The sequence below is a fragment of the Archocentrus centrarchus genome, chromosome 9 (genome assembly GCF_007364275.1).
Source record: "Archocentrus centrarchus isolate MPI-CPG fArcCen1 chromosome 9, fArcCen1, whole genome shotgun sequence".
Classification (NCBI taxonomy): domain Eukaryota; kingdom Metazoa; phylum Chordata; class Actinopteri; order Cichliformes; family Cichlidae; genus Archocentrus; species Archocentrus centrarchus.
The window spans coordinates 7,365,748-7,384,813 of record NC_044354.1 but is presented as its reverse complement, the minus strand read 5'-3'; the positions used below and the strand labels follow the sequence as shown (position 1 = coordinate 7,384,813).

At 40.0% G+C, this 19,066-nt stretch overlaps 1 protein-coding gene across 3 annotated transcripts; it reads left to right on the top strand.

The window, feature by feature from the left end:
- Positions 1–1,724: 1,724 nt before the first annotated feature.
- On the top strand, positions 1,725–11,704 carry LOC115786069 (homeobox protein orthopedia B-like). 3 transcript variants are annotated; one of them, XM_030738094.1, is made up of 3 exons: positions 1,725–1,797; positions 7,579–7,973; positions 10,389–11,704. In XM_030738094.1, exons 2-3 carry the CDS (start codon positions 7,581–7,583, stop codon positions 10,890–10,892), a joined length of 897 nt encoding a protein of 298 aa, XP_030593954.1. In that variant the 5' UTR covers positions 1,725–1,797; positions 7,579–7,580; the 3' UTR covers positions 10,893–11,704. The 3 variants fall into 3 exon arrangements, with proteins under 3 accessions (XP_030593954.1, XP_030593952.1, XP_030593953.1); XM_030738092.1 differs by lacking the exon at positions 1,725–1,797 and adding an exon at positions 7,063–7,283; XM_030738093.1 differs by lacking the exon at positions 1,725–1,797 and adding an exon at positions 7,065–7,244.
- Positions 11,705–19,066: the final 7,362 nt, after the last annotated feature.

Below are 19,066 nucleotides of genomic sequence, written 5' to 3'. Positions count from 1 at the left end.
AGTTCATCGGGGATTATATTTGCTGTGAGCAGTTGCGCTGCAGAAAAAACATGGTGCAGTTTTGGAAAACAAATCCTTGTTGCATTTTGATCGACAAATAAAACAGTACTATTTTAGTCTATACAATTTCGTGCAGATTTATGACTGGAATGTGAAATATTACTGATTGTCATGCAACAGCAGAAGGAATTATAACTCATTTAAAGAGAAAATCTCTGACGTTATCTCCAATAAGCATGTGGTAAACACAGTTTTGCTTCTCCTGCAAAACCTGCGGTGTCCACTAACAGACAGCCTGTCCAATTAAAAGTGGCCATTGATTATAGATAGCTACCTGCTGGCATATGAGGGAGACAATGTTGGATGCTATGCCACTGCCAATACAGGCTACAGTTAGCCATCCACTAACCAGAGCTGACACCAGCATATTAGATCTGGACTGGGTTAATTCACCTGCAGTTGGCCCCTGTGTTGGCTCCATAGCGCGCTGGTTTACCTGCCCACTCTAAATGCTGATCATTAAGTTGCTTCCAGCAGCCATGATTGGTGCAGAGGGGCTCATATCATTGATTAAAAAGGAAGGCTGATATCGCAGTTATTTCAGCTCCTTCCTCCCCCCCCCAGCGGTCAGACTGAAGAGGGCGGATGTAAGATCGAATCAGTTCTGTTCGCTGAACACTGCGCAGCAATATTTCATGCTACCTTTTCTACATGGTCCATGTTTAATGGGATTTTGCCATTTTGGTTTATTTTTAATCCGATTTCAGACCATGCAATCGCGTCAGTCACCTTTAGCATACATTTCTAAATATAAAACTAAAACAGCATTTTTAGTTAATAGCGTCAGGCTGTGAGGAAATGACAAGTCTAATTTGTATGTCTGTGGGGAAATAGGCCCGTAGCTCATACTTATCTCTTGTTATTGTGTGTGAAAACCTCTGAACCTAATTCCATTTTTCCCTCTCCTATTTTCCAGCAAGCTGCTTTTCCATTAACTTTGGGAAAACACGGTGGCAGGTCCATTTAAAAAGCCCGTGCCCCACCCTTCCCATAAGCGTTTCAGCGCCGGAAAATAAGAAATTAAGAGCAGGGCCCATTTCATCATCAGACCCTGTCTAGCCCAAACGCAGAGACGGCATCCTCCGGCAGAGCTCCCGGAGGGCGGGACAGGGGAGCTTTACCTTAGCATATGTTAACTATTACAAGATGTCTTGATGGAACACAACGAAATGACTGGTAATTGACATAAAATATGACAAAGTGTTAGAGGCTTTCTGAGGAAAGCGTCGCGTATTATGGCGTATCAGCTCCGTAATGTGACTGATTAATGAAAGATCGGCCTCGCACTCACTCAGCTGATTCTGTGAAAAATGAGTTTTGTGTTGTCATTCCGACAAGCCAGCAACCACGGCCGGAAAAGACTATTAGCCGGAATCATTATCAATAGCCATATTTTCAAACTCTATTATGGCAATCAGGCTAGAATTTATTCAATAGATTTAGTTCATTTGGTTGTAATTGATAAATAATCAAAATTTATCAATGTACTTGCACACATTTCACTAACAATCAGGGAAAACTGCCCCATTTACCAGCTGACTTGGTCCAAATTAGAGCTAAATTGATGATCAATTAATCTTGGGAGGGGTGGTGCGCCGTGTTTAGAAGAGAAGCAGCAGAAATGTGGCGGAGAGGAGGGAGGAGAGAGAGGGAGGAGACGAGGAGAGGGTGATAAAGAGAATGGATGGATGGGAAAAGCGTGGGATTTGTGAAGTGAAAGAGGAGCTGAACTGGCTGGTGAGTAACGCACTGAAAACACAGGGAAGCTGTGCAACAACACAGAAATACAACAATGTGTGTGTGTGCCTGATTTATTTTTACAGGTGTTGCTGCATTGCTGTCACAGTCCGCCTATACTTTTGTTTTTTATGTGCGCCTGTATGTGTCTCAGCGTGAGTGAGACACACACTTGGAGTATCAGGTAGCTCAAGTTCGGCAAATCAGACTGAGCAAGGTCAAAGAGACTGATCCCATTTATTCTTTAATTTGCTGAGGCATTAAATTGCATGATGTGGCTTTGCTGCAGTTTCATAATTACCAGCACATGTTTCTAATTTCAAGCTACTCAGAGACACTACTGACCCAAGTCCTCCCATTTATCTGCTGTTTTAGGAGCACAGTTGTGTGTAGAAGGTAAACCTGCTAACATTTGTGTGTGTGCTTTTTAAAAAAAAAATACAAGAGTAATCTCTCCAAATTGTTCACACTTTCTACAGTTATTGTGTTTATTTTCTTCATTTTGCCAGTTTAGTATACAGTTCATATGTTTGTGCAAAAAAAATCTTACATAACATGTTAATAAATATGGCATGTTAATAAATACTAGCCTTTATTATACCACTGTGACTTTAATCTGGCAACTTTGTGCTTAAAATGACTTGAACTGGCTTTGTTTTCAAACTACAGATAGCAAAGGGTCTTGTTCACTGTGCCCAAGACTGGCTGGCACCTGTAACGTAAGGAACTCATTACCTTCAATGATGCATTACAGCTTCCTAATGATGGAGCCACAGTAATAGACCTAACTAATGACCGGACTTAAGAAAGAACATATTCTAATAGCTGGAGCAGAACAAGAGCGAAAGTCAAGGTGTCAGGGAGGAAAAAGGGATCAGATCTGCAGATAACTGGAGAAGCTTAAGTGACTGAGGTCAGACTGTAAATACAGTGGATCAACAGGCTGTGCTTAATAGTCTAATCTTGTTTCTCAAATTTTCAGCTTCTGTTTTAAGTGCGAAGAATCATTGAAAGTATAGTTTTCACTGAGAGCAGTAACAGTTAATGAAAATACACAAGGCTCATGATAAAGTAGAATCAAGTTTTTATCAAAGTCAGACAGCTCAGATTCTCTCAGTAACCAAGCTGAATATTTTTGTTCTATGAGTAATCTCTTCATTTGGAATGTGAAAGAGAGTCAAAGGGATTTAATTTAAAGTTTGTCCCAATTTTTTTCAAAACAGGGTGTCACTCATATAAGCCTGTGGGCCACTTACAGCCCAGTTTGATCTCATGTGGCCCTGACCATTAAAACTGTTCTATAATAACCTTCTTTTAAAGAATTACAAGTTTGTTCAAAAGCAGTCATATTTAGTAAACCACCCTTTTACAGAACAGATGCTGAACAGCTTGCGATGCATGAAAAATGGTGCACTTTAGACAGAGTGTCTTATTACACGTGTTATTATAGACCACAGTAGTTCAAATTAACATGTAGAGTTTTTGGAACTAAACAATTATAGAGCTTTAGTCTATGATGTGAATAACTTGTTTAGCTCTAGAAGAAGTTTCATCTTTCTACATTTTCACTCTTTTGTTGCTTCACTTCATGGGGTGTTGCTGTTTATTTCACTGAAAAACTGAAGATAAACAATGACCGCTCTAAGACTTTGCAAAACAATCCAGTGGGCTGCACTGGACCCTTTGGCTGGCCAGTTCTGGCACCTCTGATTCAAATAATTTTCCTGTGAATTCTCAATAATTTAATAATTTCACAGGATGCAGAAATGTCAGCATAAAAGTTGCTCAAATTAAGTCAATTAGGTGACTGATTTGGTCAGCTCAGAGAAACTGGGCAGTATATAGAAGGTCATAACTAGTCTATGAAGAATATTTTTATTTAATATCAAAATCATCACAACACCACAAATATGGTCTTGTCATTAAGCACATGGTACAAAATTGCCTTTCTGCATTCACCAGCAGAGATGTTTGAGACACTTACACTGAAGACAGAATTTGAGCCAATCAAGAAAATTGGATTGGATATAAAAGTGCAAGAAGCAAGACTTTTTTAATTCATTTTTGATCAACAACTGTATAATTTGATGGTGAACTTACAGAAGTGTACACAAACATACCTAGAAAGGTGTTGCATGTATGTATGAACATACTTTTCTTTATTCTTACTGAGCCAATAAACATGTTGAAATATTCCATGTATATATATATATATATATATATATATATATATATATATATATATATATGGAATATCATGAGGTTGTTCACATTGTTTCTCTTGATTGCAAATGAATGAACAATCAGAGCATCCAACACACTGACCACCTGAGCATGGGGTCGTCTTTTAACACCACAAATAATGAGACGTTTTTAAAGCTCTTGAGACTTTGATCACCAAAATGTAAATGACACCTATTGTGACTTTCATTGCTATTTTAATAACCTCTCAAACACACAAGCACGCACACATGCGTGCTCACGCGTGCATCCGCACACACATGCACTCAAGAACGCCGCACCACCTTCTCCGTGACACACGCCTCTTCTTTCTCATTAAGGAAATCGCTCTTCTTTGCTGATTATTTTATTTGATGCCGTGATTACCACTCTGTGCACCACATCAAGCAGTAACGGACACCAGGCGGAGGGCAACGGGCCTAATTGGAGCATGAGATGCACGGGGTGGTGCAGCCAGGCTGGGTGGCCGGAGAGGAAAGCCTCTAATGGGTTCGCGTGTCTTTGGCTCTTCGCTCTCGTCTCTCTCGGGCTCTAATGCAACGCACTTATTGGTCTGCTTCTTATTCCTCAGACTGTCAAATCACCTGCACAAAACTACAGTGTGATTTGTTAAAGAACCGTTTGTGCAGATGGAAAATCGATTTTCCTTTTAGATTTATATAACTGAGTGAATGCAGATGCCTGCAAGGCGATGCGATAGGCCCTAACATAAGAAACAACCAATTTGCTTACTGGCTCGGGTTACAGTTCACTTGCGGTGCAAAGGCTCTTATCCCTGCATCTGCCTTTTGTTGCTTCTGTTATTGTAACCTGTTCTGCAAAGGCTCGTATGAGCAATGGATTTAACGCAGTTTGATTGCTAAAAAACCGCGGAGAGGGTGGACACGGAATTCTTGATCTTTGAAATTGCTCTACAAAATTGCATTTGTTTTTGGTGCGCTTCCATTAAAAGTGTCTCCTCGCGTGTAAACAGCCGTTCCGCACTCAGATGCGCCGCATTAACCCGGGAGGATTGTAGGCCTGTGTGAGTGTGTTTTTACTGGGGAAGATTGATGTGGTCCAGTTAGGGAGGCTGAGTGCTGAGTGAGACATAGACCCATTTCAAGTGGGTTCTTCTTATTACAGCAATAAGTTACAGTCCGTGGATCGGACAGCTGAGGGGATATCTGTCATCCAGGCCGTTTTCAATAAACCACAATATCATGCAGATCTTCAGAGAAGTAGGCTACAAACGATTTGTAACATGACTCATCTTATGTCCATATAGAGAAATTTAAATTAGACTTTGTCTACTGAAAAGACAGCTTCAAACACATTTCCATAATAAAAGTTTATTATTATTTCATTTGTTTTTAAATTGTTCTCTTGTGATTGCTGTAAAAGGAAAACCTGTATAACAAATAAATTGACAAAAAATACAGTTTATATATATATATATATATATATATATATATATATATATATATATATATATATATATATATATATATATATATATATATATATATATATATATATATATATATATATATATATATATATATATATATAAGCACCTTCCACAGCATACAGACCTACAGACCATCTCCTGGCTCAGGGCCTTCACAAACGCAGTGTTGGCCTTATAACTCCCAACAAAGTGAGTCCCTCTCTTCTCTCCTGGTCTACACGTCTGAATCAAGCGAATCGAGCGTCTGCTGCTGCTGCTGCTGCTGATTGCTTCTCCTGAACCTTCGGGAGCTGGTCACAGCTTTCCTCATCTCAGTGGACCATGCACCAGTCCATTTCCTTAAGTTTTCACGCTGTGCCACATATAGGCTACTTCCCCGCGTCCCGGCAGATCGTTGTTGAGGAGCATAAAAGATGAGCTGCCTCCATGTGGTGCAGGAGGAGCGAGAGAGAGAGGAGTCCTCGCTCGGACGCCTCCTTTGTGTGGCTGAAAAGAAACCTATTTAGTCCCAGGCGGTGGTCTATTCACCAGGCTCACCCTGACATCTGCCAAAAGCCCACTCTAACCAGCACTGTCTGGAGAAGTAAGAGTGGAGCGCAGATCAATGCGCTGTCCTGTTAATTGTATAATAGACCTACTTATGGACTTCTGCTAAAGGGGCACAATCGTTTAGGGTCCACCACGTCTGATTTTGTTTGAACCAAACAGGCCTAAATACCTTTAATTGCACCCGTGTTGATGAAAAGTCGATGGGAGTTAAAGCGGCCGATCACTGACGGTGTTTAAATCCATCTGTACTCGTTTATTTATTTATTTCCTCGATTTGTCTCCACAAATCACCTGCCATGGGGGAATGGGAGCTATATTTGTTTTGTTTGTGAGCCAAGGACGGGAGGGAATAGGGGCTCCGAGGGGTTAGAAGGAAGTCTGGCGTGATGAGGTTTCTTGTTCTTATCTCCTTTATGTATTTTTGACGACCAAAGTCCAAACTGATAAATACAAAAGAGACTCAATTTGCTGTCCTTAATAATTAAAGGGCAACCAGCTTTAAATTTAGAATCGTAGATTTCTGTCCGTTAATTTGCGAAATGAACCCTGGCTTTACTGAAAGAACAGTCTAAATTAGACAGCCCAGTGATTTAAAAATTAATATTTTGATGTATTCAATTAGAATGACAATACAGTTTCCCTTTCAAATAACCGTTAGCTCCTCGAACAAAGTAAAACAAGTCTCTGTATGTTCTCCCCTCCTGTATTTTACATGTGTTTCTATGTACTAACAGAAGTCCTGTCACGGCACGGGCTATATGAGATTAAACAAACACATTAAGATGTTTAACGTGGGATAATTTGAGCATGAAAAGCTAATAAATCAGAGGACGGAATGGCAGAGGATTGAATTGTAGTATTTCGTGCGCGTTTGGGTCTGCGCGCGCGTGCTTACGTGCGCGCCTGTGTTAAAAAAAAAAGAAAAAGAAGGGGGAGTCACGTCGCTGACATTTCCAAGCTCCCGCTCTGATTGGCTCTTATTTGAGGAAGCTCACGGGTTCTTTCAACTAATAAGCGCCTCCCCATCGGTCTAAAGGACATTATAATGCAAGGGACCTCCTTTTTTAACCACAAACCGAATTTTCGTTCATTTAGACCATATATACTTTTTAAATTGACCCAAAGTTGTAGGATTTTTTTGGAGCGCATTTCGCCCTGGAGCGGTACGCAATGCTCTCTCATGCCGACCTCCTGGATGCTCGGCTCGGTGAGTTATCATCACTAAACTCCGGCCCTAAACTCCAGTGTAAGATTTCAACTTCTTGTTTAACCTTGTGAAGTGATGAATAGTCTGTGTGGTTAATTGTGTTAACAACTAAGTGGTTTATCGTTCGTCGAAGCAATTATTTACAGTGATTTAACAGCACAGCAAAATTATGGCATGAAATATCAATGTGCATTTTGTATATTATATTTTTAAAGGTATCTAGACTGCCTGTTATATTTTAAAGACTCAAAGCATTTCATATAACTTTCATTAAAAGACGCTGCGCTATATGGCGTATTTACTCTAATCGTCTCTCTCCTACTCATCCTCTCAGGGATGAAAGATGCTGCAGACTTACTCGGACACCGAGAGGCTCTCAAGTGCCGGTTGGGAGGTGGAGTGCCAGACCAGGGGCATCCGGGAGACATGCCTCCTGGTTCCGATTCTGTCGAAGGAACCACTCTCCTGCCGGGTGAAGACATCGCCACTGTGGGATCCAACTCTGCCGGTATGCCGGTGAACGGGAAGGAGCAGGAGAAGCAGCAGCAACAGCCGCAGCAGAACTCCGGCCAGCCTGCAAGCCAGCAGAAACAGAAGCGGCACAGGACACGTTTCACACCGGCGCAGCTTAATGAGCTGGAGCGAAGCTTCGCCAAAACCCACTACCCTGATATCTTCATGAGGGAGGAATTGGCGCTGAGGATCGGCCTTACCGAGTCCAGAGTTCAGGTAAATACTATGATGCAGAGACTTGCTTAACAAGGCAGGGTGTGGCTTTGGGCACAGATTGGAACGGTCTGTGAATGTCCAATTGAAAAAGACAAAAACAACAAAAAAGGCAAAAAACAAACAAACAAAAAAACCAAAACAAAACAACTTTAAATTCGTCTGGAAGGCAGTGAGCAAAATGAGCTGTATTGCAAAGGAAAGCTATGTAATTCTGTGTGTTTGTAAAAGACATGTTCATTTTTAATAATTTGTCATTTTAGCCTAGTCAATTTGTAGTTATTTTTCACTTTTCTCTGTATTTTGTGGCCCTTCGTTTTAAAGTTTTGATGACATGCTTGGAGTTTCAAAGAGACCGGTCGAAAAGGCACCACTTGCTTAATCTAAGTTGCAATAAACTTAGACTTAAATGGCATATTGTAAAATACACAATATACTTTAGGTGAAAGAATAAATTTTGGTGTTTCAGGTACAGTCTGTTAAATATCGCTCCTCAGTACACTCACATGAAAATCACTGTGCGTAAAACCTGAAGCATAGCTTCGTTGTGTTCAGATTTTCCAATAATAGCTGTTTTAGAAATATTGTTTTTGAAATTGAATTGTATGACTCAAATATCCTATAATATATTCAACTTTAACCTGATATTTAGCAAAGCAGTATATAATTATGAGAATCTGTACCTCAGCGGTGCACAACGGGCTCTGTCCAAGGTACTGAAACACTTCTCAGCTGAAGATGAGCTGGAATCGAGTGGTCACCTGGTTTTGCACAAATCTTTTTTAAAAATGCGTCACCTATGGAAACTTGCGTTTTTTTTTCCTTTCCTTTCTTTCTTTTCATTTTGTCTTTGTGCAACTTTGAAATTTGTGCTCCCAATAACACAAGAGGCATTATGGGTTTGATAATTATGTTTGATTTTTATTTATTTATATTTATGTATATTTAAAAAAAAAAATAATATCAAATACAGGAAGAATTCCGAGCCAAAGATTTTTCCCCACTGCATCTATAAAAATTTAAAATATGCTTCCACCTCTGTACAAAATTACATTTTTGGGAATTAGTCGCGCATTATTATTTGACAATTTTGCGTAAACTAAAGATAGAAGGAACATACTAGGCTCTAATAAACAAAACACATTATCAACCAATTTCAGTCTTATTTATAACAGTGAACGGGTTATTAAACAGTGATGTGAAATTCATGCAAATTATCCCTCTGAAAGCAATAAAACCAGTATAATCATTAGTCACCGTAATAATCCATTCTTTATTCCAACTAGTGCAGGATCCTAACCGCTCGGTGCGTGCCTGCTCGTTGTTGGTAAACATTAGTGCAGGCCGTGCAGGTGCAGCCTTTGGTGGGCGTATTGGCCCGAGTGCATGCCTCCACACAGCCTCTCTCCTTTAAAATGCTCTATCAGCGACGTCTTAATAGGACTCAAGAATATATTGTACTTTTTTAATGGAATGAGAAATTGCATTTTCTTTCCCCCCGAGTGTAATGGGTTTGGGCGACGTTTCACGGCTGGCTGAGCGGAATGAGAGCGAGATTTCACTTTTAATACGGAGGCATCGACTCACGGCCTCTTGCGCGCATTAATCACACCCGACGATGAAATCTTTATAAAGCCCAGCGGCTTGGCGCGTGCGATTTTAGCTGTGTGGGTCGGGGTGTTTGTGGGTTTTCTCTTATAGCCAACGGACGGGCATGTTTTATTTTCACATTTTCACATGTACAGCGATGCGGGCCATTTGTATTTAAGCACGCACAATATTTAGGGCAATTTTCAGTTAATATGCTTGTAAATAAGACGGGAAAAAGATAAATTGCTCGACCCACTGCTGCGGAACACGAGTAACAACCCCCTCTGACGCACGCATTTTTACACCAAGGCTATTTCTGTATTCTGCTGTTTGGATTTTCTTTACAGCAACATTTTTGATATTTTCTCTTCCACTCTCTTTCAGTTCACCCATAGAGATTCGGGACATTTAGCTGAAATCAGCTGTAACATAGCCAAAACCGTATTTTGAGAAGCGCCTCTTTGGGTTATAAGCATACTAATGAATGCAAGTAAGATTCATGAATTACACTGACTGTTGGATAGCAGCCACTAAATGTACCTGTTCGCCTTAGGAAGGCAGTCCTGGGCCAACAGAAGAGGTCTATTAATTTCATTTAATTTAGTTTGTTCCAGCTCAAGAAAAGTCCAATAGGCCAAATTCAGATTGTAGTGGTGAATAAATGTGCTTGATATTATCGTGTCCAATTGTAACATGTTTGCATACTGAAGAGGACATCCACCTTATCGGCCTCTTTGTTGCATAATATAAACAACTGCTGCCCAAGAAACATATACATATTTATGTTTCGCAGTACCTCTGACAGCGGCTGTGTGTCTCTGATTTCAGGTTTGGTTCCAGAATAGACGCGCTAAGTGGAAGAAAAGGAAGAAGACCACTAATGTTTTCCGTGCACCGGGTACGCTGCTCCCCACGCCGGGCCTGCCACAGTTTTCTGCAGCGGCCGCCATGGAGAACAGCCTGTGCTCCTTCCACGCCAACGACTCTCGCTGGGCTACGGGGATGCCGGGGGTCTCCCAGCTGCAGCTTCCCCCGGCTCTGGGTCGCCAACCAGGCATGGCGCAGTCACTGTCACAGTGCAGCCTTGGTCCAGGCCCACCACCAAACTCCATGGGTCTCTCTAACGGTCTGTCCTCCAACGGCTCCGGTCTGCAGTCCCACCTCTACCAGACGCCTTTTCCAGGAATGTCGGCCTCCCTCTCCGGCCCCACGAACGTATCGGGCTCCCCACAGCTGTGTAGCTCCCCGGACAGTGACATGTGGAGAGGAACAAGCATCGCGTCTCTGCGGCGCAAAGCGCTGGAGCACACAGTGTCCATGAGTTTCACTTAGTGACTTTTGACCACACTGCACCCTATTCTACCAAACTCCCCTCTCCCCCGCCCCGCCCGGCTCTTTTTTTCTTCAGTTTTTAATCCAGCTATTTAGATGAAAACGAGAGAACGAATGAGCTAATCAGGCCTGAAATGTGAAAAATGGAGGTAAATGCCACTTCATAAAGACCAAATAACAATAATAATATTAAAAGGACAACATTTATTGACAAACGGAAGAAAAAACTGGGGTTATTTATCTCGTTAATTCAAATGGATTTTTTTTAAATCAGTTATTGCTGATAAATAATATTGTAATGATCTTTAGACTATAGGCCCTAATTACCGAGAGCCAAACAATCGTCGTATTTACGTTGTCATTGAGCGTGTCTTTACGCGCACGTTATTGTGTTCAGGTGAGGTTGTGTTATGTCAAACGGTTATTTATAAGATTGGGTATTTTGATAGCAGCCTGCCACACACGCACCAAACTGACGGTGAGCCTACTGAACCGGGTCTCGGGCATGCACTGTGCATGTGGATTTAATAATTAAAGGAGATAATGGTGCCCACTCAGACTGAACAGGTGCTTTTGTTAGGTGACCTCAGTCTCGTCTGTATGAGACGGGATCACACACACAACGATCTTTTAGTAGGCCTACTCTGTTTTAGGATGTTTTGTGTAGATAAAACATTCTTGCTATGTACCCGCTGGTCTTTTTTGTGACATGTTTTAACTTATTGTATGTGATATTACTTGACACATTTCTTAAATGTTTGATCTTACATCGAAATGCACCACATTGACGGGTTTGTACCGATTTAAAATGAGAAAACAAATAAAAAATAATTTTCAAGAATGTCAAAACAAGAATGATGTATGTCTCCATTAAATTTAAATATAATTATTATTTTGTATACATTTCCATAGACTGCGACGAGTATGCTATGATCGATATTAGGGCCCAACTGAAGCATTATTGTGGATTTTTGTTTTTAAATAGCTTATTGTAGATATGTTCAGTTAAGGTGACTTGGACTATCCATGGGAAACACAGTGGGATTATGGCGATACACTTTACCAGTCCACGTCTGACTGCTGTATGATATAATTTTGTTGCACAAATTATATTTTTGTGGTTATTGCTCGGTGACCTACGGAGTTGTTTTTGCAGTGTTTATGAGGTGACAGGGTTAAAGGGTTTATGAAGGGTGAATGGTCTTATGGTGGCAGGCAGCAGCGGTAAAGATACCAGGCTGAGATGTCAGCGCTGTGATGTGACGGTCATTGATTTTAACCATGACGGTCATCCCACTGAGCACACTGGATGGACTCAAACTAAAAGGAGGGATCGCAAGGCTACGGCTCAAAGGAATACACAAGCCCAGTCTATGTAACTTATAGGTTTAGGTAAAGGTTGGCTGCTATGATCCTAACACGCTTTAAAAAAAAAAAAAGATAAAGGAAAAATAACTTTATTATAATATCTAAACAAGTTATTACAGGAAATGCCAGATGAAATTAAAATACTCTCCACATATTCCTACATTAATGGAACAAATACAGCACGGTGGAAAGCAGCAACCACTTTATTTTATCCATAATTTAAGTTTAAAGTTTAGTCTAATATGGAGCCAACCACAACCAAAGAACAGACATGGTATATTTCTACCATTTTAGGTGGTGGCCAAATGGATATGTATAATTTTTTAAATATATTGATAATAGATATGAAAACCTGTTTCATTAATTATAGTTTATAATATTTGAATCAGCGTATAGTTTCCCCATGATTGCTCACACGATTATAATTTAAATAATGGTGGTATCTAGCAATTTTTTTTTTTTTTTAGACCACCATGTTGGGTTATACCAATGTAAATAGAAGTACCTGAGAAAAGTGGGATTATCAGTGAGGTAGAAAACACTCCAAACACATACCAGCAACATCTATGATTTTTAAATGATGGTGAAAATACAGCAATACACCATGCAAACCTTAAACATGGAGCTCAATGTTATGCACTTCATTCTGTCCCACGTTATTAACAATAACATGTTCATGGGCAAATCACTGTATGTGTGCCTGCCAATCAGCACCTTAACAAAGTCATAAACCCAATAAGCAATGGTATAAATTATAAATTGAATAATATTTTACATGTTGTTCTGGGTATTTTCTCAGGACTTTTTCTTATGAAAAATGGGCAATATACATATTTTCACAGAGGAGAAAACTGAACCATGTGCTTAATTTTACCTGCACAACAGAGCTAGCGTTACTGTGTACAGAGTCAGTGACTAAAATTGTAAAAGCAGAAATTTATAATTGAATTCCAATTATATGTTTTTAAAACACACCCCCGTGAGGCACTTATGAATCAAAACTCATTATCATCCTAAATCTGGTAAAATGACATGTTTTCATTATGTCTGATTCATGATTAGCTCTACAATGTTTATAATATTACATGCGTATCACAACTAAAAATACAGATCAACAGTATAAAGCATTTTCGCTTTTGATCATTTGACATTTATCTAAAATTACTTGCGATCAGTTTTGTGACAGGAAAACCTCACAGCTTGTTTATGTTGCTCTGATTTTAAATTATCCTGATGTGAGGTGTGATGTCTATAGCCTCAGAAGCAGCACTGAATGTGGTAAATAAAAATTTTCCATTGTGAAAGTTAGCAGACCTCACTGTCTGTGTCAAAGAGTGTAAGTGTCAGCTTAGCCTGAAATCACAGTAGCTCAAATTAATCAGCGTGTTAACCTCATCTCGCTGCCAGTGCTGAGGCCAATTTATGGTCACGGGATGGTAATTGATGAGATATGGCATTACCATAAGCAGTCCCACTGCCTGTAAACTTATAATTGGAGTTTCTGTAACAATGCTGGGAGGTTAAACAAAGGATTAATCATAATTAACAAAAGTATATTACTTTCCTCATATTAAACAGTTGGCTCACACCTTTTCTATTAGCATATTTTTTTGCAGTCATTTATGGAGTTATTGAAAATACCAACTCAAGTCAAGACCCTGAAAAATTCATTTATTTCATTCTGTGTGTATGTATGAGAGAGCCAGAGAAAAAAAGACTGTGTTTATGTTTGGGTAAATTAGCTTGAACGAGAGGGCCTAAACAAAGTTTTCCAGCATACAATGAAAAAACTTTTTTGACTTATGGTATTTTAGAATATGTCATGTAGCCCAGGCAGGATTACAAGCAGCTACAGTAACAGTTACATTGTATTATTTCACAGTATAGAATACAGCAACATTATGCACAGGGAAAAGAAAGCCTAAAACAACTGAAAGCCATTGCAATAATTATAAATGTACAGTAAAAAAACAAACAAACTGCGATTAGCCATTTATACTGGCTGAATATTACAGGCAAGCACTGTAATCCAGCACCTTTGTAAACCTGAGTCACATAAACAGGTGTTAAACCCATTGGACCAGCCTTTTTGATTTCACATTACATTTCAAAATAAATGGTCACCTTCTGTGAAACAGAAACATAAAACTGATTAACACCAAGTTTTTCTTTTAACTGACTGTTTCCACTGTAACTCAGACCTTTGCTTATCTGTCCTGTAAACATTATTTACACCCTAGCAGGAGTCAGTCAATGAATGCAGGTGACACACCCACTCTGCAGAGACATGCAATTATCAGATACTGCATGACAGTTGATCAAAAACTATAACCACAGCCAAAATGACTGCTGCTCCACCCATGTTGAGTGGAGCTGCAGTGGTGTCAGCCTGAGTGTGTGTTGTGTTTCTGCTAAATCTAGTTCTATGCATGGCTCAGCCCACCAGATCCGGCCCTGTGCTGACTACTGTGTCCTGGGCTGCAGTAACAGATGTGAAATCACATTACCCAAACGCTGCAATTAGTCTCACTCGCTCGCGGGTTAATGAGTTTGTGGAAATGTGCGACCCATTCCTCATTAGGTAATTTCTCATGCACTGATGAGAGAGGGAGAGAGAGATGTGGGTACACCAAGTTAGTAGAAATGGCACATAGTTTGCTGCAGCATATACTGTAAAGCAAAATGCAGCTCGTGGGGAGGAGTTTTATCACCAATACTCACATACTGTAGATGTTTTTCTAAAGGCCTCGAATTCATAAAAAAAGCCACAATTTCCACTGTCAAGTCTTCTGCATTTGCTCAAGAGTTCCATCGCAGAAGGTTTGTAGTGCAGCTTCTGTCATCTGCTGGGGTTACATATGACTTTCTCATTAGGGACTGACTATGCTTTTTGCTTTGCTGTGAGGGCACAGAGCCTGTGTGTGAATAGACAGCCCAGGGCAAAGCTCTGTCAGGACACAATGGCCAACAACAAAAGAACTAATTAGCAATCAATTACCGACATGTTTCTGTCCTGCACCTTTTATGTGGTTAGAGTGTAGAGCAGGTTACCACCACTCGACATGTCCCATTCACACACACACATACAGACCACCTGCTGCCTGTGTGTGTGTGTGGTTTCTGGTTGATTTGGATTATTGCAGAGATGTATGTGGTAGCCCAGGGACACACTGTTTACTGATAGAGAATGTAACCTTTCTAATAAAGGTGAAAATCTTAAAATTAACCCAATTTAGGCCTTTAGAGGAAGTTGCTTTTCACCATGTCTGCACCCCAGAGTGCAAAAGATAGTTGTTCATTAGCCTCATCTATGCCAATCAGTCTCTAAACTCCCCTTTGTTGTATCTCATTGCTTCTCTTCATTGTTATTATTACTTGTACTTGATGTAAAGAGGAAATTTCTTTCATTAAAGACTGAATCCAAAATTTCATTAAAATAATGAAAAAAAAAGAAACAGCTTCGATAAAGTACATTTAGTGTCTAATTTGAGCACGTAGCTTGCTCATTTCAGCATGTTCCTCTCTGTTGCTGTGTAACACACACACACACACACACACACACACACACACACACACACACACACACACACACACACACACACACACACACACACACACACACACAGTGACATCTGGGGGAAAGTGTGCTGTGAGGAGTCTGCGAGTGCCTCTCATGATAACAACTCTGCATCTCAACAACCTACATCCATCATCATCAACACTAACATCTGCTCTGAGCCTCAGCCTTAAATCTCTTTCTACTCCCCCAACCCTTTACCTCTCTCTTCTATCCACCCTCTCTTCCCCTTTCTTAGACTCACCAGCTCTTCTTTTGCACTTGTTCTGTCCAAAGATGGTTATGAAAAGAGGCACGTTTTTTATACAAGTCTCCTCCGTCTGCTCAGTCCAAATTCCCTCATCTGCTGATTATGTGCAGACATGTTTTTGTTTAAACCAGCCTTAGAAATCAATATTTAATGATGATGTTATCAGTGCTTTTATGTGTAATTTAGCCCGAATGTCAGTATGAATGAGACTCTGTCAGGTTTATGACGTCAAGCATTTATTTTCTGTTAATGGGTGCTCCTGGTGGTACACAAACCAAAACCCAGTGGACGTCTGATGGATTTGTCTGTTTCATTTCTGTTCACGCATGCATTCACAGCCAGGCGTGCATGCATACACTACATATCCACCTTTAAACACACACACACACATACAGATGCACAGTTTATTTGATTTTTTTGTTTTTAGAAATCTGAAAACAAATGAAGTGCTAATTTGATATGTAAACAAAAAGGAAACAAATACCAGAAATGCCAGAATTTGATATGACAGTCCTTGCTTTATAATACCAGGAATAGTCAACATATTTGGCATTGAATTCGAAGGCATTGTCCACATTAGTCTGATCTTAAAATATAATTAATCAAAGCGAGTTTGTTTCCAAAAGAAAACTGCTTATTTGACAATCACCTCACCTCTTCAGCTCTGGGAGCCAACGATGTTGAGAGGCAATAATCATGATAGTTTTTTCAGTCATTTTTCTCCCAATAACAAGCCATTTTTAATCCAATTAGGAGTGCTAACGTGAGAGGCATAATACCACGGCCCCTGGGACAGATGAGAGAATATGCAGGACATTTATCCCGACAGTCAATATTGAATTTCTCACTAAGCAGCTGTGCCTGCTCTCTCTGACATTCTCCACCTCTGCACAGTGATCCGTCCTGATTAAAGCGGCTTTTCTACTTTATCAACATTCATTACATGACCTGGTCATGCATGGCCAAGGAAACCAGGAGTAGCAAAGTTACATGCCTCACATTGGGGTTTTCCTACTGCACTTTTTTTTCTTTTTTATTCAACTGTCTAGTGGAAAAATGATATATCACTTGGCATTCTGTTTCATTTGGGTTATGGTATTCCCCAAAAACTTTTCTCACCTAGATTGAAAGGTTAGATTTTTTTTTCCCCATAAATGTTAAAGCAGAATGCAGCTGGCTAAACTAGTTTAGTATTACAACACAAAGCAGGTCTGTGGCTAAATCATCCAACAGTTGTGATGCCTAACCCCCCCCCCCCCCACCCCCCCCCCCCCCCCCCCCCCCCCCCCCCCCCCCGCCCCCTATTAGAACTGAATTGTAAGCATGCATAAATCATATTTTTTGCTTGTATTTCTTGCTTTTCTCAGTTCACTCACCCTTATTAAGACACAGAAATATAATTCAGTGTGAAACGCTTGGATGGGTTGAAAAAATAACAAAGAGCTGTCATTGAAGCCAACAGCGGCTAAACAATGCCACCTTCTGGTAGCTGTTTGGTAGCTCGCTGTACTGTTTTTTTTTTTTTTTTAATCATTCATGCCATTTTTTAGTTTTCTTTTTTCTTTTAAGACAGTCTAGACAGATGGTCAATAGATTTTATTTCATCTTGGTATCACTTAATCACTTAATGAAATATGTCTGTTAACTCTGCAGATAATTATTTTCCCATCAGAACAGAGCTAATAAAATAAAAAATGTATGAACAAAAGAGCTGCTGTTTATAGCTGAATGCAGTCAATAAATTTATGCAGTGCACTGAATCATTGTCATTGAGTGCATTGATTATGTGGACTAATCAATGTTTATTAGGCTGGATGAGACTGGCTAGACCACAGTGAGCCTGAATGATGAAGGAACACATTTAAAGGCCCACCCACCTGCCTCGAGTAGTAGAGTGTAAGGAAATTCAAACCAGGGAACTTAAAATTATATGTTGATGGGACAAAGACTTTTTATTTTTTTTAAACTGATTGTACAAGTTCAGTATGAGCTGAGTTAAAAGAATTGAATTATGCTGGCATTCAAGGAAGCTCGTTCAGTATATACAGCAAGAAAAATTCTCTCTCCTCTATGTTGTTAAGAGTTAAATACTGCAGTCCAGGGCTCAGCCAGAAGTATTTGGAACTGACCTGAGGTCATTTGTACTAAAAGAGTAAGAGGTTTTAAAAGCCACTTAAAGGCCTATTGCACAGCTTCTGCCTCAAAAATGGCAATAGCATTGGAGTGTATTTGTAAGTGTCACGGCACAAGTTACTCACAAGCTCCCTTAAACCAGCCACACCCAAACCTGGGTCCCAGGTAACCATGAAAATCTGGTTGCACAGTTGGTACACAGTGGCAGACAGGTGCTTGAGTTAGCCACTGACTCACCCTGGTTAAAAAAAAACAAAACAAGTGTCTGCCTTTTATTTATTTTCATTTTATTTTATTTTTTTTGCAGTCACTGTTTGCAATTGAAAAAATGATTTCCAAGATATGAGCTGAAAGGCCACTGCCTGACATGCAGGAGCCTCCTGAGGGTTTGTACAAATAAGAGCATGGCCTGGAGAATCAAAGTGTGTTCCAGAACAATAAAAAGTGATCCTAAATTATTAACCTTTTTTGCAAAAACAACAGCATCTGAATCCCTGTGATTGAGGGTGATGTGTGCCTTTGTTTACAACAGAAAGCACTCTTACAAGACACCGTGTCTGTAGTTTCAACTTTGGCATGTGTTATTTCACCAAGCCAAGTTTGGAGATCACTGGCATTCAGGATCAAGCTTGAGTTAGTTAGAGTTATGCAATATTACACAAGTACAGTAGGAGTATACAAATGAAAGTGGGATCCTTTTTAGGTTGAAACATCTATTTTCTCACTCAGACAAAACAGGAGTTAATTAGTTTTAAGCGATGATCTTCCTTCCTCAGCTTTTATGTGAAATCTTGCTCTCTGTTTATGTCAGTTTGCCTAATTGTGTTTCTTTGGGAAAAGCGGTCC